At 50.7% G+C, this 20,462-nt stretch overlaps 1 protein-coding gene across 1 annotated transcript in view; it reads right to left on the reverse strand.

Moving 5' to 3' along the window:
• Col13a1 (collagen type XIII alpha 1 chain) overlaps positions 1-20,462 on the reverse strand; it is an 81,129-nt gene that overhangs the window by 21,767 nt on the left and 38,900 nt on the right. Inside the window, exons 17-30 of the mRNA XM_051186749.1 lie at positions 17,144-17,188; positions 15,650-15,682; positions 14,847-14,873; positions 12,111-12,164; positions 11,128-11,214; positions 10,511-10,564; positions 9,285-9,329; positions 8,899-8,967; positions 6,567-6,590; positions 5,441-5,503; positions 4,557-4,601; positions 4,133-4,276; positions 3,574-3,672; positions 2,175-2,219 (exon numbers count right to left, since the gene is read on the reverse strand). Of these exons, the coding sequence (XP_051042706.1) occupies positions 2,175-2,219; positions 3,574-3,672; positions 4,133-4,276; positions 4,557-4,601; positions 5,441-5,503; positions 6,567-6,590; positions 8,899-8,967; positions 9,285-9,329; positions 10,511-10,564; positions 11,128-11,214; positions 12,111-12,164; positions 14,847-14,873; positions 15,650-15,682; positions 17,144-17,188 (834 nt within the window). The remainder of the gene's footprint in view (positions 1-2,174; positions 2,220-3,573; positions 3,673-4,132; positions 4,277-4,556; positions 4,602-5,440; positions 5,504-6,566; positions 6,591-8,898; positions 8,968-9,284; positions 9,330-10,510; positions 10,565-11,127; positions 11,215-12,110; positions 12,165-14,846; positions 14,874-15,649; positions 15,683-17,143; positions 17,189-20,462) is intronic.

Consider the following 20,462-nt stretch of genomic DNA (forward strand, 5'->3'; position numbering starts at 1 on the left):
CAGATTCCACCCCCTGCTATGTTTAACTCTGGCCTCTTGGCATTCATGTGTTGCCTGGACCTTGTTGACATGTTAGTTTGATCCTTGGCTGAAGGGAGTGGAGACAAGACATCTGAAGCCAAGGGAGGCTGAGATGTTTCTGAAGAATATTCTTCAAGACTAGCTTCACCCCCTGTAATGGGTAGGCCAGGGACAGTTGGTTGTATTTCTTTTGAGGGCAAATGTGGTAAGAGAGATTCAGGCTGGACAGGAAGATTCCAATATTCCTTGGACTGAAGTGTTTCTGCTCAATGTCAATGTCCTTGTTGAGTAGACAGTCTTTGAAAAGTTTCCTGGGCTTGGCTTAATGGTTAGCTTTGTCAGCTTGTCACAACCTAGAAGAGTCTCAGGGATTATTCACTTTGGGTTGACCCATGGCCATGTCTGTGCTAAATTAGTAAGTTAATTGACGTGGGACGAGCCAGCCCACCATGGGCAGCACCACTCCATAGGCTGGGAGGGAGTGAGGGGGGTGGGGGATACCTGAATTGCATGAGTGGAAAAATGAAGCTGAGTAAGTCAGCAAGCATGCATGAATTCATTTCTCTCTTGACTATGGACTTGATGTAACCAACTGACTCAAGCTTCCACCACCCTGGCTTTCCTGCAGTAATGGACTATAGCATGGTATTTTCAGATAAACTAAACCCTTTCTTCCTCCATGTTGTCCCCGCCCCCCCCCCCAGGGTATTTTATCACAGCAACAGAAATGAAACTGGGGCACTTGGAAGGGCTGTACCTTAGTGGTAGAGCATTTGGGTAGTATGTGTGAAGGATCTACACACGCACACCCTTCTTATTATTATAAGTAAATAATGTATGAATCTGATTATAAGAGTGCTTGTAAAAACCCAAACCCCACTGAGCATAGTGATGCACTCAGGAGGCAGAAGCAGGAGGATCTCTGCAAGTTTGAGGACAGCCTGGTCTACAGAGTGAGTTTCAGGACAGCCAGGGCTACAGAGAAACCTTGCCTTGAAAACCCAAACTAAACAAACAAAAACAAGTGTTTAAAAGCACCACAGGCTTATTAAATATTTTATAAATGAAAAAAATTGAAAGGAGAAAAAATAATACATTTCTGTCATGTTAATTGAGACTGCTAATATTTTGCTGAATTTCTTCCCTATTTTTTGGATGCATCATTTATAACTGAATATATTCATGTGCTTACAAGGATACATAAATATAATTTGGTTTTCTAGTCTTTTGTAGTCAACGTGAAACTAAATTTTCTATTTTGGGTGTGTTGCTTCATGAGCCTCCTCCCTTGATGATGCATTGGTCCTTGACAGGGCCGAGAATGGCTCTTGGCATGAGGAAGGCCCTCAACCATGGACAAAGCTAGCACTACTAGCTTATTAGCCTAAGGATTTTAATCCCTTCCTTCTTGTTAGGAACACTGTCTGTTTTCAATTTTCACTTGAAATACTTCTTGAAGGAACATTTCTGTGTATAATGCTTTTCTAGAATTTAGGATTACTTCTTTAGGGGGCAATCTGTTCTTAAATAAGGAACAGCGGTAGCATACTTGGGTCCATTTCACTAAATTCAGATGGGGTTGGTGACATCAAAGGGTGACAGGGCAGGGAACCTTGTGGGGGACCATGAAGCTTGGTGGTCTCTTGCTTTGCTCTGGGGTGGCTACTGGACTTCCCAGGCCTTCCTGCCAAACTTCGTCCCATTACCGATATGTCTGCTGCTTTCCCTGGACAAATACACATAGCACCCCCCATCTTTCGCAAAGCCTATCCGTTTCCAGACTGATTTCTTGTTCCTCACCCTTCTTCTCTGCTTCTGGAAGAATCTCACTTCTACTGAAAGCATTCCTCTGAAACTCTGTGACAAAATCCTACATGGCTGTTCAGAACTTGTCCAAATGGCTCACTCAACCTGTGTCACAACCAGGCAGTTCTATTTGTTTTCCTAAGCCCGCTGGAGCCTCAGCGTATTCTCTGAGTGCTGAAGAAACTGGTCAGTGTGTGGCCAGGGCAGCCTTGGGGCTCAGCTCCCAAGAGTTGCCCAGCATTCGGCCTTCCCCAGCCAGAGGCATGAAGCAACTTGGAGAAAAACTGGTATTTCTAGTGGGACCCGTGTCAGGTGCTCACATAGGAAGAAGAGCAGGGTCGACCTACCTCTGCTCCTGGGTCACCTTTGTCCCCAGCTTCTCCTTTCTCTCCCTGTGGGCACAAAAACATCCCAGTATGAGAGCTGGTAGCCAGAAGGCTGGCCACAGGCCACCCTCACATCTGTGATAAGCTACAAGGACCAGGCTGCCCCTGGGGAAGCTGCATAGGTAGCCAGTCTATAGGACAGTGGACCAAGATGGCCCTGTGACAGCCATCTCTGAGGATGTGAGACTTCAGAGGTGGGAGAAGGGCTGGCCCTGTGACTTGTTTTTCAGTCTTGGAAGAGGGAATGTGGTCCTGATGCTGCCTGCCACTCCTGTGACTATTTTACACACCAACACAATCATGTATTATATATAGGAAAATGTAACACATGCTAAGACATGTTATAAACACACACATAGACATATGTTTGCACATGGCTCTGTTTTGCTAGTTCTAGATGCTAGAAAAAAAAACCCTCTTGATGACCTTCAAGAAATAAACTATTGTGAGGTGAACTGTCCACAATGTGGCTGGGAATTATAGGTGGCAGGCAGGGGCTGGGGGACTCAGTCCTACTATCGCAAGGGACCAAATCTTGTCACCAGTTAGTGGCTTGGAAGAGGATTATAGAACACAGATGGCCACTGATCTGACTGCAGCCTTGGAGACCCTGGTTGGGGAACCCAATGATGACAGCTTGGCTCCTAAGACACAGAACATCATAATGACAAAGCTGTGTCATTTATAAGCTGCTGTTTGTGATGGCTTATGGAACACCAATAGAAACTGAACATAGCTCAGATCCCAGAGTCTTGGGGGAGGTGGACAAGGGGGAGAATACACCAAGCCCAGGAGTGCAACTTCCATCTTGGAAGTGGGCACCCTGAGAAGCTGCGTGTCATCTACCTGCCTGCGTGGCCCTGCTGGGCAGACATGCACTTTCAGGGTCCACTGAGTCACATTTGACCTCTGAGGTTCTTTTACTGTTTTTGTGTGGGTGTGTGAGGCAGGATGTCAACCTCAAATGCCCCCCAGGTGCAAGCCTTGTTTGCTTGCTCAATTTCTCCCCACCCTTTTTGGGGGATCTGGGGCTCACTGATTAAGCTAGGCTGGCTGACATGCACACCCCAATGACATGCCTGTCTCTTTTCAGTTCTAAGACAGGAATTCCATGTCTGAGTCAAGTACCCTTGGGCTAAGTAGCACCTGAAAATAGAAGCTACCATAGTTTGTACCAAAGAAGCTAGACTTCTGTTTGGACCCAATTAGGACTCCAGGCTTGCTTACAGGCCCAGGCTAACACAGCTTAGTGTGATGCCAGGCACCTTAGGCTGTTGGCCCTAGTGAGGAGCCCTTCACTGATGTGCCCTCAACTGCAGCTACCTGTGCACACCCTTGACACCCGGTCCTCTCGCCTTACTGTGAATCCCGGGAGCCCGATGGGCCCAGGTAATCCTGTCGCTCCGGGCCTCCCTTCGTCACCTGGTTCTCCTTTCTCCCCAGTTGGGCCGTCTAGACCCTACAGATTGACAAAGATCTCTGTCAGTGAAGCTCAGAGTCGTCATGCTGAGCAAATGTGCCCGTCTGTGGCATGCATACATGCGTGATCCCTTCCTCCAAGGTTGGATGTCCAAGGGTGGTACCATTTCACAGATGTTACTACTGAGGCCCAGGGAAAGCTCCTCAGCTAAGTCATGCAAATTCTGATGTAGGGCTTCCACATGCTTCTGGAGAAGTAGGCTCATGGCTCTGTCTGGGTCTTTTTCAACATTTCATGGAGGGGGGCAGGGATCCAGGAAAGGTATTGTTATTCCCATTTTAGAGATGGGAATTTGAGGCTCTGCAAGGCTCAGTGAGTTGCATGGCAGGTTGCAGCAAGTAAATTTTGGTTCTCTGAACTCGGGAGCAGCTGGCAGCATGCGGAGCCCATGTCAGGAAGGAGGCGGTGCATGCAAGGCAGCAGCTGATCAGACACTTACCTGGGGGCCTGCTTGTCCTGTTTCCCCTTTCTCCCCGGGGCTCCCTGGGGCTCCAGCCTCTCCCTTCATTCCTGGAGGCCCATCCTTTCCTGGGGGTCCTTGGGGGCCAACTGGCCCCATGTCTCCTGGTTTTCCTCGAGGTCCCTATAGAAATAGTAATGGCACTTCTTAGGGATATTAATGGAGAAAAGAGGAGGGAGGGAGAGAGACCAGAGAAGGCTTAGTGGTCAAAGGCTGGGGTCACTGGCACTGGATAGGAGCTGATAAAGTGATCCCCAGCCTGGCTCTGCTAGGGTATACAGCTGGAACTCCTCTTCATGGCCCTCCTTACTTTTCCTGGCTGGGCCTGCTCCTGAGCCCTCCTGTCCACCCTCTCTGAGTGAGAACCACATGCAGAATCCTTGCTGTAGACAGTGTTGCTTACCTTGTCCCCATCGTGTCCTGGAGGGCCTGGCAGTCCAATCTCTCCCTGCAGCAGGGGCAACAGAAATGGTTTAGAGCAGAGATACTAATGCCCATCTCCTTGGTACCCTGCCCCTAATCCCAGAGCTTCCAGAAGGCATACCTTTGGTTGCCTCGGAGTTATAGATCAGGTCCCAAAGTACAGATGTGAGGGGAGCTGAGCATCTTGTGACCCATGTTTTAGTCATAGTGCAACATGGCTGTCCCTGAGAGCCCTGTACATCCCCAGTTCCTGGTCACCTTAGCACAACCTTCCTGTCCTCATTGTCTACTTCACAGCAGTCTCAGACCCTTCCTCATTTAGGATGGGGGCAGGGTGTGGTGATATGATATAGGAAGGAACAGAGGGGAGAGACAGCTAATTCTGCTGGATGAGTCTGGAGTGTCTTCCTGGAGAAGGCTACCTGAGGGAGGGCAGGCTCTCAGAGGCAGAGAGAAAACACAAGGTTTCTTCTAGAAAAGCAGAGGAAAGGGCGGGTGGAGGATGAGAATAATGGCACAGGCATTGAGTGAGGGAGGGAGAGAGTTAGAAGGGGGTTACTTGGGTCTGGTGGCTACAACTAGGGATATGTTACAGATCCTACTGTATCTGAGGGGTCTCTGAAGCACAAAACCAGACTATTACCAGGGAAGAATGGTAGAGCTTGAGGCTGGGACTGAGGGGACTGGAGTGGGTGATCTAAGGTACAGAGAGGACTGGCAGACAAGTATGTGGCCCTGGGAAGATTGGGGGGTCACAGAACATGGGAGTGCTCAGAATGTACCATGCTTTCAGGCATTTTTAATGCCTCACTCTGTTCCCACCTCCCCAGGACCCCCCAGTTTCCCAGCCCCCCAAAGTCTTACCCTTTGGCCTGGACTCCCTGGAGGTCCAGGTGGCCCTGTTTGTCCAGGAAGACCAGGAGGACCCTAGGAAGAAAAGGAAGAACTTCAGCATGGGAGGTGGCAGTACTTTGAAACATAACTCACACACACACACACACACGCACACACAAGCTACAGCATGAATGTGTAGTTCAGGGGACAACTTTGTGGAATTGATTCTCTCTTTTTTTTCCAGGATGAAATTCAGGTCACCAGGCATGTATAGTAAACACCTTCACCTGCTGAGCCATCTCACTAGTTCAACACTTGGCTTTTTACATAGATTCTGGGGATCAAACCTGGGTCCTCTTGTTCAAAAGTACATCAAGCATGTTCCTGACTGAGCTATCCCCCCTACTTCTAATAGCCTTTTAAAATCAAATATTTAATGTTCTCAAACTAAGTCCATTGGTTCTAGAAACTTGTGGTTTGTTCCACTGTCCAGGGATGAGGTGTCCCTGGAAATAGTTTGTTTAAGACAAGGTCTTGTAGGCGACTCTTGCTGGGCCAGAACTCATTACATAGACCAGGCTGGCCTTGAACTTGAATGACCCTCCTGCCTCTGCCTTGTGAGTCTTGGGATTATAGATGTGAGCCACCTTGTGTGTCACCCTGCTGTATACAGAGACTCCCCCACATAGTTACAAAGACCCTTGGGCCCCTTTCCTCTTCACTGAGGAGGTTGAAGTTGGTGACAGTTGTCATAACTACACATATTTCCTTTGAGCCTGCCACATGTGCAGAACACAGCATGGAATTTACAGGGTTTTTCCAGGCATCGATACTGAGACTGCATAGACAGCTGCTACTCATTTTTCAGAGAGAGAGAGAGAGAGGGGGGGGGAGAGAGAGGGAGAGAGAGAGAGATGCTGTAAATACAGCCCAGAGTTCACATTGTGTCTGTGTGAACCACTGGGGAGATGAGGAAGTATCACCACAACCAGTCCTGATACAGTGACACACAGCTCCTGGCCCTGTCCAGGACTGGTGCACCCTTTGCCTGGAATGGCCCAGAAGCTCAGCATCTGCCTTCTGGAGGTCAGAACTTTAGATTGTGTTCTCTGTGTCCAGCCCAAGGCCTGAGGGAAAACCAGGGAGAGCAACTTACCATCAAGGCCAGTGTTCTGATCTCCTGAAAAACAACACAGTATAATTAGTTGGAGGACAACAGTCTCCAGCTGCCATGCCTCCTCTGCAGTCTCTAAAGGGCCAGGGTGGAGGAAGACCTCACAGATGGGCTCATTCTTTTTCTTCCAGAATGCAGAGCAGAGGCTGGCAAAACATTTCCTTAAAGCTTAGCAGGCAGAGGACCCCGTCCATGGTCCTAACGAAGACTCATACAGTTTCACATACCTCCACACAGTGCCACACACCTCTACATACCTCCACACAGCGTCACACACCTCTGCATACCTCCACACAGCGTCACACACCTCTACATACCTCCACACAGTGCCACACACCTCTGCATACCTCCACACAGTGTCACACACCTCTGCATACCTCCACACAGCGTCACACACCTCTGCATACCTCCACACAGCGTCACACACCTCTGCATACCTCCACACACTGCCACACACTTCTACATACCTCCACACAGCGTCACACACCTCTACATACCTCCACACAGCGTCACACACCTCTACATACCTCCACACAGCGTCACACACCTCTACATACCTCCACACAGCGTCACACACCTCTGCATACCTCCACACAGCGTCACACACCTCTACATACCTCCACACAGTGTCACACACCTCTGCATACCTCCACACAGCGTCACACACCTCTACATACCTCCACACAGCGCCACACACCTCTACATACCTCCACACAGCGCCACACACCTCTGCATACCTCCACACAGTGTCACACACCTCTGCATACCTCCACACAGCGTCACACACCTCTGCATACCTCCACACAGCGTCACACACCTCTGCATACCTCCACACACTGCCACACACTTCTACATACCTCCACACAGCGCCACACACCTCCACACAGCGTCACACACCTCTACATACCTCCACACAGCGTCACACACCTCTGCATACCTCCACACAGCGTCACACACCTCTGCATACCTCCACACAGCGTCACACACCTCTACATACCTCCACACAGTGCCACACACCTCTGCATACCTCCACACAGCGTCACACACCTCTACATACCTCCACACAGCGTCACACACCTCTGCATACCTCCACACAGCGTCACACACCTCTACATACCTCCACACAGCGTCACACACCTCTGCATACCTCCACACAGCGTCACACACCTCTACATACCTCCACACAGCGTCACACACCTCTACATACCTCCACACACTGCCACACACCTCTACATACCTCCACACAGTGCTACATACCTCTGTACACCTCCACACAGCGCCACACACCTCCACACAGCGCCACACACCTCCACACAGCGCCACACACCTCTACATACCTCCACACAGTGCCACACACCTCTACATACCTCCACACAGCGCCACATACCTCTGCATACCTCCACACAGTGCCACACACCTCTACATACCTCCACACAGTGCCACACACCTCTGCATACCTCCACACAGCGTCACACACCTCTGCATACCTCCACACAGCGTCACACACCTCTACATATCTCCACACAGCATCTCACACCTCTTCATACCTTCACACACCTCCACACACCTCCTCATACCTCCACATACATTCACACACCTTCACATACCTCCACACAGCTTCATACACCTAGGCAGTTCTAAGGAACAATTCTCAATCTGGTGTAGTTTTTCCCTCAAGGAGAACTCTGGAACTTCCTGGTCCTGACTAAGGATGGGGTGCTGCTAGTCCAGTAGGTCGAGATGTGCTAAAAACCCTTTAGCACATGGGGCAGTTCTTCCAGTTGCCACTACATGATCCAGCCATGAACAACTGTGCCAAGATACAGGCACTTATTTAAAAGATGGGGTGTCCATTCCCTATGGCGGGATGCTTTGCTAGGTCTTGATGCAGAGGGGAGGGCCTTGGTTCTGCCTCAAGTTATGTGCCAGGCTTTGTTGACTCCCCATGGAAGGCCTTACCCTTTCAGAGGGGTGGATGGGAGATGTATTGGGGGAGACGAGGTGGGGAGCAGGAGGAGAGATAGGAGGGGGAACTGAGGCTTGTATGTAATATAATAAATAAAAAAAACAAACAAAAAAGATAGGGACTCATGAACTTGAAACAGTATGAAACTGACAGAAAACTGATGTGTTTTAGGGAGGCAGAGGCAGATCCTACCAGGTGAAGAGGTGCCTGGGAGTCATGTGCCCCCAGAGCACTGATGGGAGCCAGGGCACTCTTAGTGACTGATTATCCAGAGCCAAGCATTAACTATGGGCTAAGACCTCCAGTGGGACTCGGAGATCTGCAGCCTCCAGAGAAGAACCCACTCACCTGAAGTGCCTCGTTGATGTTTCCATTGTAATCCACAATCTCTCCCTTGCCAGGTTCACCCTTGGAGCCCTAAAAGACAGAGAAACTCTCAGTCAGAGCCTGGGACAGGAGGGGCTTGAGGTCCTGCAGCCTCTCCTTGTACCTGCCTGGACACACATGGCATGGAGCTCCCAGCACTGCTTGTCAGGGTGCTCTAGGCTTTTCAGAAGAAACGAGCAGTGTGTGCTTGAGCATTCACGACTAGGCAGCCCCAGAAATGGATAAGTATAACCGCCTGGCTAGGCAGACCTCCCTCCTAGGGCTGGCACACCATTCCTTTCCCACCTCTCCAAGAGCTCTGGCTCAAGTCCCTTGGTGCTACAACTCCAGGCGACAGACGAACATACCTTGGGGCCAGCTGGTCCTTGTTCCCCAGCTGCTCCTGGCTGCCCCTGTTGCATGACAAATGAGTGAAGTTGTTGATAAGGCTGAATGTGAGAACACTGATGTCCTCAGACAAGCTACACTTCAGGAGCCACAGAGCGGTCAGGAGGCTCATCCATCTTGGCTCAAGCCAACAGGACAACCTCCCTGTATGCTTCAGTGCAGGCTCTGCCCCCTTCCAGAAACATCCTTGACACCTGCCCACACTTTCTTCCTGTGAGTTTGAGTTCCCCAGGGCCGTACTCCTTTTGCATTTAATGATATCCCTTTTCTGTACTGTGTTGTTAGTGGCACTCCTCTGTCCCTTTGGCCACCTTTCCCCAGTTCCCTAAACCAGTCACAGCCCTGGCGACAGGTATCTGCCCTTTGCTTCCTCTGATTTCTATTCTCTACTGATTGCAGGGGCTCATTGCCTGGTCTTCAGTGATGGCCTCAATGAGCCCATATGGTCTTTTTAGGGACGACTCTCCCCGGGGCAGAGAGAACCACAGGATGAAACACAGAGTCCAGGGATGTCACAGCTAGAGGGACACTGATGTCCTAGAGTGGGCCAGGGGCTGGTCATTGTTCCTACTGGAAATTAGAACCAGGTAGCATGGGTGGGATGGGACAGTGGTGTCAAGAGAAGGACAAATCACACACCCCGTTTTTCTGGGATAATGTGAACGTGGAAGACAAAACACAAAGTCAAACATAAAGAGAAGCTGAAAACTTTGTCAGCTCAACTCGGGTGCCACCACCCCTCTGAGGACTGCCCTTTGTGTCCCTCCCACCTCAGCATTTTGGTTGTCACATGCCTGTGAAAGAGACAGGGAGAAATGGACAGACAGGAGCTCTCCGTCTACATCTGTGGCTTGGAAGCTACTATATATAAGCCAGGGCTTGAACTCATTCCCCAATTAAAGTGTCCCATTCTCCAGGCAGACTTTTGCATGCCCATTGTCGCAGTGGATGCTTCTCTGAGGTTCAAGTCACGAGGTGGAGTCAGGAGTCATGGCTGGCTAGCCTGGGGTCAGGGAGTCAGGAGTCATGGCTGGCTAGCCTGGTGTCAGGGAGTCAGGAGTCATGGCTGGCTAGCCTGGGGTCAGCACTGGGTTCCAGGCAGGCTAGGCATGGTTGGTTTCCTGAGCTCTGTTTGAACACCTCACACCACCCTCATCTTGCTGTTCCTGATTGTGGGGGACTCTACCTTGTCTCCTTGCTGTCCTGGGGGCCCAGCCTGGCCATTGACACCAGCTTCTCCCTGGGAAGAAAAGACAGGAGGTGAGGGCACTCGGGCAGCCAGGTCAGCTGTAAGAGAGACATGACTCTGGAAGAGACACACTATACCAGGTCCTGCCTGCCTGGGCAACAGAAGGGGGACACAAAGGCCCAGAGAACCAGGGTAAGAGATTCTCCTGAGTGCAGGACAGGCTGCGTGGGGAGAGGTGTGAAGACAGAGACCACTTTTGCACTTCTTTTAGGAGCCCTGGGAAGTGGACTGGAGTTTGGGAATATAGCTTTCTAATTCCCCTTTCCCATATCAGAAGACATGTTGGCTAGGCATCCCCAAGTTCCTGCTGACATCTGGGCTGTGGAAACCTCATGACCTATGACCCCCCCCAGGCCCAAGAACATGGGGTGATGGTGCTGCTGGGTCTGGAAAAACCAAAGCTCCTGCTGAGTTGGACTGGAGCTATTTCTCTAGAATGCCGGGAAGTCAGTGGCTGCACATGCTCAGTCGGCACCTTTCTCTCCCACTGCTCTTCATCTGCCTCGGTTTGGGATTCCACAGCCCTGTGGACATAGATGCTAGCAACGACTCACCTTTGGCCCAGGGGGTCCAGGGAGCCCTGGGGGGCCAGGCTCCCCCCTGCCTCCTCCAATGGCATTGCCTGAATCACCCTTTTCTCCCTGGGGATGGAAAGTAGAGTCACATCACGGGCTCTCCACACTGTAGGAGGTGGCTGATGGACTCCTGTCCAAGGAAGAAGAGTGGCAGACTGGGAGTCCTGAGGCCAGGCCAGCTGCAGAACGGACACTAAAGGGCCAGCCCTGCCCCCAGGGACTGACATAATATTGGTGACTGAGGCAAGGGGTGAGGGCAGAGGTTACACTGGGGTCTTAGACACGGAGTGCTCCTGGGGATATGCAGTGTCTGCTTCTTCATGCTCACAGCTTTTGATCACGACTCTGCTGGGGACTTTTCTTGTGTAGCTCTCCCCGGGGAATACTGGATCTCAAGTCTTTTTAAAAATGGCTTACTTTTAAAAATAATCTTAAGGAACCTAAGCAGATATGCCTCACAAGCCCAAGGATGAGACCCAGGGCTGGCGGTTGGGGTGGGGGTGGTGGTTGAGGAAGGCAGATCCCTGAGGCTCAGCCTAGCTGAATTGTCAAGCTACAACCCCCCCCCCCCAACAAGGAACATTGTCTCAAAAAAACACAGTAGACCTCTCCTGAGGAATGACGACAAAGGAACCTTTGGCCTCCATGTACATGCACACACATGAGCACAGGGCGCAGGAGCACATATAGGAACAACGGATGCTTTACAGATGCGCAAATAAATAACCAATTTGAATGGCTTTAAATGAGCTCGTTTTTAGAGCTTGCACAAAGAAATTCAAGCAAGGTCATACATAGCTACTGAATTCTTCAGACGGGGGCATTCTTGGGCCATCTTGTGGGGTCCACACCTCCATCTGGCTGTGCCCCAGCTGCTTTCCCCTAATCTGGGAATGTGCAGGGCCAGGAGGACACCAAGGCTTGCAGACACCATCCACCATGGAAAATGTGTACCCACCTACCTTCTGCCCCAAGAGGCCGGAGAGCCCAGGGGAGCCTGTAGCCCCCTTGTCACCCTGCAGAGAGAGAGAGGGAGGAGGGGAGACAGAGAAGAAGAGTAAGAACAGCATTTTCAGGGTGTCTGGGGAGGCACCTCTTAGCACATTGCTCCTCTAGCTTGTTTTTGTTGTTGCTGTTGTTTTGTTTTGTTTCTTTCAAGACAGGTTTTCTCTGTGTAGCTCTGGCTGTTCTGGAACTTGTTCTGTAGATCAGGCTGGCCTCGTACTCACAGAGATCCGCTTGCCTCTGTCTCCCAAGTAGCTCCCTAGCTCTTGTGCCTCTGCTTCCTCTTGGGCCTCTGTGCTGACTCCTTTCCTGAGGCACTGCTTTGTTCCCACATGAGCCTGGCTCTTAGAATTCTCAGGATGCAGAAGAAACCCTGGCCACCGTCCACAGTTGAGTACCCGTCTTTTCCGAGAGCCCCTACAAGTGGGGATGGGGCAGTTTGGGGCGGTTTGGAAAGCCAGAGCTTGGGAAGTCCCTGTGTACGCTCTGCTCTTCCTCATGCCTTCATGTCTGTTCCCCGCGTCCTCCTCACCGGCCCCTGGCCCTTCTGTCCTCCTCCTGCTGCCTCTAGAGAGAACCCATACACCAGAATGCCAGAATGCCCTTTTTGAGAAGTGTGTATCTTGGGCCAAATTTGTAATCCAGCAAAGTTCAGTGTTGAAGTCCTAACCACTAGTACTTCAGATAAGGACTTTTTTTTTTTTTTTTAAATAAAATCACTGAATAAAATCATCAAATAAATCATTGAAGATTTCCTTTAGACCAAATATGAAGGGGCATATGGAGTAGATAGAACCCATAGAACCCAGTGTTGCCATGACATTATAGGATGGGCAAGTCTGGAGACAGGCAAGCAGACACACAGACACAGACACACAGATGCTATGTGGAGATGGAAGGATGGGGTGAGGCTTCGTCAAGCTGAGGGACATGAATATTGTCCTAAACTGCTGGAGAGGCAAAAGCCTCAGAACCCCCCCACCACCACCTTTGGGCTTCTGGCCTCTAGGGCTCTAGAGGATGTAAGTCTGTGAATCTTTAATGCTGTATTCCCTGTCCCAGCTTTGTCCAACATTGAAGAATTTGGCTATCTGTCCCCATGGCATGAATCACTGAGTTCTGTAGGGTTACTGGAATCTAAGCCTCATTTGACAGGTGGTGACAGCCTGCCCCATGAGGTAGGTGGCTTTGGACAGCCCCTTACTGAGCTAATGGCAGAGCCAGTTTCTCCTAGATATCCCATAGTCCACCTTTTAGGGTAAAGTATTAACGTTGCTTCCACAGTGTCTGTATGAGTCAGCACAGTCTCTTAACAAAATGCCAGGCATTGGTGGCTGAGATAGCAGAGGTCCATGCTCTTATCATGCTGTATTGTCATCTGGGTGCCTGTGCGAGGGAGAAGGGAAGGGCTGTCCTGGCTTGTCTTGGCTGTCTTCTGTCTGTTCTCACTTGGCAAAGAGGAAGACTATCTTCTTCGGATAAGGCCACCAATATATTCAGATTAAGGTCCCACCCTTGCAACCACTTTTAACCTTTCTTATCCCCTAAAAGCCCTATCCTCTAGTGCAGACATCTTGGGGCTCTGGGCTTCAGCATATGAATTTTGGAGGGGTAGTTCACTCCACAGCAGTGCCCAATGGAAAGCACGCCCCACCAGCAGGGAGTTGAAGCAGGTTGACATTAGAATTCTTGCCTCCACAGCAACAAGTGTGGTAATGACGTTCCTATGCACAAGAATATGACCTGAGAGACTCTGGGGTCACTGTCTTAATAATCTTTCCAGTGGGAGCCAGGAAAAATGCCACACCGAGTCTCTAGGTGTCATATCCCTGACGCTTGCCCTTGGGTATGGGCTGCCTGGTGACATGGTATGGAGACAGGAAAGGAGGTAGGGAGCCAGGCAGGAGCCTGGTGAGGACCATTGGGGTCAACCCCTGGGATGGGTTTTAACCTACAGACTCCCAATAGCTGGAGCAAAAGATTCTGTCCTTTCCACAGGGGTGGTTCGCAACAAGATGATGAGGTAGGGTCCTTGTGCCCTGGCTTTCACTGGTAGCTAAGGACTTCTGAAAGGATTTGTATCCTCAGGTTTGCTGGTCCATGCCATATTCCCTTCTACGTCATGCCCACCCAGCATAGGAACTATGGGGTGGAGCCCCTGGGACGGGTGTCCCGGAAGCCGTTCTGGCCTACCCACCCTGTCCCTTCTTTCCCAGCACACCTGGGGCCCAGCTTCCCTGCATCTCTCATAGAGATAAGAGAGGGTCACTGATAAAGGGACATGGCGCTGAGGGAAGGGTAGGTGGAATCAGAGACCCTTACTCTGAGACAGCTGGCCTCAGGCTCCTTGTAAGCGAGAGGCATTCAGATAAACATATGTGTACTGCATACTGTATTGGCTCTTTAGGATTTCGCAGTGCACATTTAGCATATCCACGTACTCCCTCCTAACAAGGCTGTCACCAAAGACTGAATTCAAGGCCTCCCACAAGCCAGGTAAGTATACCTAGTGCTCTTTTATCATTCCCTTGACAAAAAGTATTGCCAAGTTTAATGGGCTTGGTTTGAGTTTGTGACCTCCCTTCCTCAGCCTCCCCTCAGGGGTCCAGAAACAAAATTGTGGTCCCTGTTAGCTTCACCCCACAGCCCATCTCATTTCTCTGTGGCCCGTAGGATTCCCTTTCCATCAGTACCTTGGCTCCTGGAGTCCCTGGCTCGCCCTGTGTGGAAACAAAGACACGAGGGAAGAAAGGGGAGAGATGAGAGGCAAAGCCGGAGCAAGGATTCTCAGCTTGTGGGGAGGGGCTCTTCCTCTGCTCGGTGGGAACTCCAGGACAAAGGCCTTCTGGGAAGCTGCTCCTGAGGGTCTCATCTTCCCCCTAGATCCGTGGTTCTCAACCTTCCTAATGCTGCGGCCTTTTATACAGTTCCTCATGTTGTAGTGACCTCCAACCATAAAGTTACTTTTGTTGTTACTCCATAACTGTAATTTTGCTACTGTTATGAATCATAATGCAAATAGCCATATCTCCTGATGGTCTTCGGTACCCTGTGAAAGGGGTGGTATGACCCACAAAAGGGTTGCAACCCATAGGTTGAGAACCGCTGCCCTAGAAGGATGGACATGCTAGCAGCATCCCAGGAGGAAGGATGGTGGTGGTGCCCTCTGTGACCACTCTGTGATCTGCTGCAAAGACCAACGTTGGGCACCACTGGGCACTCCCATGGTACCCACACACTTAGTTAAGGGTTCAGGGGAAAGATGTTGGCTCTCCTCTCAGAGGCTTTGGAAGCCCATGGCAGCTGGTTCTGGAGTATGGGAAAGAAGTGGCTTCTCTCAGTGGGAGACTAGGGAGGCCTTGCAGCAGAGCCTGAGACATGGCTGAATCCTCATCCTCCTCTGGGTCCAGCTGGCATGCTGCTAAGGCCCTGAGCTCCTGCTCTGTGGTTTCATGATAGTCTGCCCCTAATGCGTTGAATGACAGTGTGTACCGACCTTCATTCCAGCCACAGCAATCCCAGGAGCCCCCTGGTAGAGAGAGAAAAAAGAAAGAAAGAAAAGCATGAAGGTCTCTGAGGTCCAGGCAGCTAGCCGCCGAGCAGCTCTGCTGGTCTGCACTTTTGTGCTGACTGATAGCCAGTCCTGCCCCAGGGTATGAGAGAATGTGACAGTCTGAGCCAGGCACCCCAAGAGTGCACCTGAGCTGGAACATGGGCTGTCCATCTGCTGGATTACCAGGACTTCCCTGGGATGTCCAGTGGGGACAGTGAGGCTTGCATTAGGTCCCCATCATCAAGGGGTGAGGACTTCCAGGCAACACCACAGGAAGGCATTGGTTTTACCAAAGCATAGTGCACCCCTGTGTCTAAGTGGGTTACTGCCACCCACAGCCCTCAGGAGCTGGGAGCAAACTCCATCCCTTCTTTTCTGTGTGTGGTGTATGTGTGTATGCACATGTGTTTGTAGGATCAGACATGTACGCACGAGAGGAGGTCAGAATTCAATGCCAGGTCCTTCCTCTGTTGCTTATGTTTTGAGACAGGGTCTTTCACTGAACGTTGCACTCATGATTGTCTAGAGTGGCTGGTCAGCAAGCCCACAGGAACCCTCCTGTTTCCTTTTCCCAGTGCTGGGATTATAGGCAAGAACCACCCCATTTATGGGGATGCTGGAGATCCGAACTCAGGTCCTCATACTTACAGTTATATAGTAAGCTCTGCTGAACCATCTTCCCCTTCCTTCCTTCCTTTTTTTTTTTTTTTTTTTTTTTTTTTTTTTTTCCTTGAGACAGGGTGTCATGTAGCACAGGCTGGCCTTGAACTGGATATATATTCCAGGTTGGCCCTGAATTCCTGATCCTTCTATCTCCACTTCCAAAGTGTGTATCACCACATCTGGTTCATGAAATTCATTTTCGTATTTCCCAAGACCGCATACTTTCAAGGTGAAAATGTTGCTCAAGATGCCACTTAGAGAAGGCCAAATGGGGCCGGAGAGATGGCTCAGTGGTTAAGAGCACTGGTTGCTCTTCCAAAGGTCCTGAGTTCAATTCCTAGCAACCACATAGTGGCTCACAACCATCCATAATAAGATCTGGTACCCTTTTCTGGCCTGTAGGCATACATGCAGGCAGAATAATAAATAAATATTTAAACAACAACAACAATTTAAATAAATAAATAATTTAAATATATATTTTTTTAAAAAGCCCAAGTGGAGGGTGTTGGGGTTCTTGTGTTTTCTTTGGGTCTCAGGACCATACTAGAGCTGATACCTGTGAGGGATTTTCGTGATTCAGAAATCCTAGGAGGCAACCAGAGCCACAACACACTAGCCTCACTCATGTTAGGAAAGATGGATATGGGAAGGGGGAGAGTTAAAGGACTGTGCAGCCTATGTTCCTAACAGGTTATGAGAAGGAAGGGACCCAAGAAGGAACCAAGACTCTCAGAGTTTGGGAGTGGAATAGGCATAGGGAGGGATGGGTACCTTGGCTCCGTGCTTGCCCGGCATCCCCGGCATGCCCCGCTCTCCCTGGAAAAAGAAGCAAGAGATACCATGAGAAAAAGGACAAGGCTTGGCATTGTGGCCTGCAAGCTTGAGCATCCAACCCCCATGAGTTCTGAGGACCCTGTCATGGCAGCAGCCACACAGGCCACTCCCCTCTGTCCCATGACACCATCTGGCAGGAAGGTCCAAGTCACAGGCATAGAGGAGAAAGGGAGAGAGACAAAGAGGGGGGTGGGGGGTGAAATGAACAAGAAACACATCACACACACACACACAGACACACACACACACACACACACTAAATTTAGGGAGATGGCCCTGAACCAGCTTTGCAGCTGCCTCCACTATGCTGGGCCTGGAGTCAGGCTGCGACAAGAGCAGCCATGTAGTTACTTACCTTCCACAGACCTTTCTATCCACCCGGCCCCGCCCCGCCCCCAAAGGTTTGATAACATGGTGCCCACTGCTATTTTTATCTAGGGCCTGTTCTTCCCAACCTCTCTGGGCTTGTGAGCTGTTGTTCATTTTTTCCAACTCCCTTTCTGATCCTTCCTGGCCACACACAGCAGCTGGCTGCAGCTTTTCTGGGGTTTATGGGCAGGGCTGTGTCATCTCAGCTCTATCATCTTTACTTTCAATGTCTTCCTCTTCCCTGTGACTGCCAGATCTACAGGAGAAGGGGGCACCAGGAAGGCAGGCAGTCATCCTGCCATAAAATGGGTCAGGAGATGACAGCCAGTGACAAAAGGGGGCCAAGAAAGGGTGAGTCAAGACAGTAATCCAATTGTCTAGGGGGGCTAACTCTTGCCTCAGGCACTGGACCCCACATACTACCCCAGGACATGAAGATGCACTACATAAAGATGCAGCAGTGCCCTGCCAGCCTGCTGGCTGATTGCTGCTGGTGATTCAGGTGATGCTGCAGAAGGGAAATCCAGAGCCCAGGCACACCTGACCTGTACCATTTCATCTGCTCAGACTCTCTTCCCTCTACCTCACAGGACAGCTCTGCTTCCCACTCCCCAGACAAAGGAAAGAGACTCCCACTTTCTTCCTCCATGCTGACCCCTCCACACTGGTGTCTCCAAGTCTCCCAGCACACAGCCTAGATAATGAGGTTTTCAACTTCACAGTCTCCAGGGCCCATCAATCTAAGGCATGGGAGCTCCTGAGTTTCTGAGCTGGTATTCTGAAATCTGCCTCCACCCTAGTTTCCTGGTGAAGATAAACCACTGTGTTCCTAGAAATGCCACCCACTTCCAAAGCCTCAAGGTTCTCTGCTACTTCCTCAGTTCAAAGCCATATTTATGACACTGTGGGACCCTTTACTGCCCCCACGTCCCAGTTCTGGGTACTCACATTGTATCCCCTACCACCAATGCTGGCCTGAACCCCAAGCTTCATGCATGCTGGGCAATTGTTTTAGTGTTGAACTCTATCCTAATGAGATGTCGTTCTTTAATTTTGAGACAGGGTCTCACTAGCCTTGTGCTTAATCTGCAGCCCAGATAGGATTGTGAGCATCCTGCCTCAGCCTCCTGATTATCTGGAATCACAGGCTAGTGCCACCATGCCCAGCTCACTTTGCACTCGACACCTGTACACATGTTCATGCCCATCTGTGACAGACATTGCGTCATATTCGTCCTCTTAGAGCCAAGTGCCTGAATTCTACAGAAGGCCCCAATCTTTATGTCCAAACACCAAATACATCCTCTTCCACCCTGGCCTGCTCAGGGTGCCAGAGGAGTCTGGGAAGGTCTACTCTGTGGCCAGCAGAGGGTGCAGGAGGGCCTTCTCTGAACTTTTGACATCTTGGCCATAGTGATCTTAAAGACCCCTTGGGGTTCTGGGTGGCTGTCATCTCTAGAGGATCAGGTCATCTGATAATATTCCAGTGGACTCCATCACACTGACTCAGCCATGACTCTCTAGACCTATGGTTCTCAACCTGTAGGTTGTGACCCCCTTTGAGGTTGCATATCAGATATTTACATTACAAGTCATAACAGTAGTAAAATTACAGTTACAAAGTAGCAACAAAATAATTTTATGTTTGGGGGGTCACCACAACATGAGAAACTGTATTAAAGGTCATGGCATCAGGAAGGTTGAAAACCACTGTTCTAGACAGAGTCCCCTGGTGTGTGCAGCGATGTTGGAGGGATATCACCTTGGGAGGCTCTGACTCCTCAGAGCGTCCTGTTTTGTTTTTGTTTTTTCCCCTGAGCTTTCTACAAGATCTCTCCTATCTCCCACTCATGGTGAACTAGGTGTCAGTGTGATTGTTTTCCTCTCTGGGTCCACACTTCTCTTTTGCACAGAGAGATCAGATTAGATCTATTCTCATCCCCCCTCCCTGACCACCCCCCAGCCCTGACCTGGCTGCCTGCATGGTGGGACATCAGTCAGAGCTAGAGAGGAGATGCTTGGTCCATGGATCCAGAGGAAGCAATCTTAGCTTTGGGTAAAAACACAAGACTAGGAGGGGGACTCAGTAGGGTACCACTGTGCCTCCCTGTACTTCCAGGATAGTTAAGGATGCTGTTTTACTCAGGTGGGCAGCCAGAGAAGCCATGCACACAGCGAGGGCCCCAGACTAACCCAAACAGTCCTTAGCTGGGGTTGGCTTGACCTTGTGAAGGCATGCCTGAGCATACAAAAGAACCAGCCATCCTTACTTCCTTCTAGGGAGCAGCCCTCTAGGGTGGCTAAGCTCCCCTCTTCCCCCTCAGCTGATCTTGGTCTCAGTGCCTCAGGACTTCCCTCCCTCCTGCCCTTTTGCTGGACAGGAAGCAGGGGCGCCTGGCTGACCCCATACCAGGGCTCTCTCCACTCTCATTAGCTTCACTGCTCAGCTCCAGCCTAAGGGCTTGCCCTGTCTGACCTCTGCATAGGCCAGAGAGCATTGCTTCCTGGATGGGGGGTGAGGCACCCTTCAGAATCCAAGATGCTGCTTCGGACAGGGGGGGCGGGCAGGGGCGGGTGTGGCCATTGCTGAAGGACATACATACTTTGAAGCTGTGGCATGCCTTTGTGCATGCCTCCTTTTCTGTTGCCTTCTTGAGTTTTTCAGTTCTGCAGGCACAGGTGGAAGGAGCTGTGCTCACAGCTTGGCCCTGCTGGCTCAGTGCCGTGCTTGGCTTTGTGGCTTAGATCTCACAGCTCTGATTCTTCTCTGCCTCTACCTCCCCAGTGGGGATCCCAGAGGCTCCCTGGCGGGGGGGGGGGACTCTCCACTACCCATCTGGACCATCCCATGGCTGGGAAGTGGGTCTCCAAGTGCCCCAAAGGGTCT

This window comes from Phodopus roborovskii, unplaced genomic scaffold (assembly GCF_943737965.1).
Source record: "Phodopus roborovskii unplaced genomic scaffold, PHOROB, whole genome shotgun sequence".
Lineage (NCBI taxonomy): Eukaryota > Metazoa > Chordata > Mammalia > Rodentia > Cricetidae > Phodopus > Phodopus roborovskii.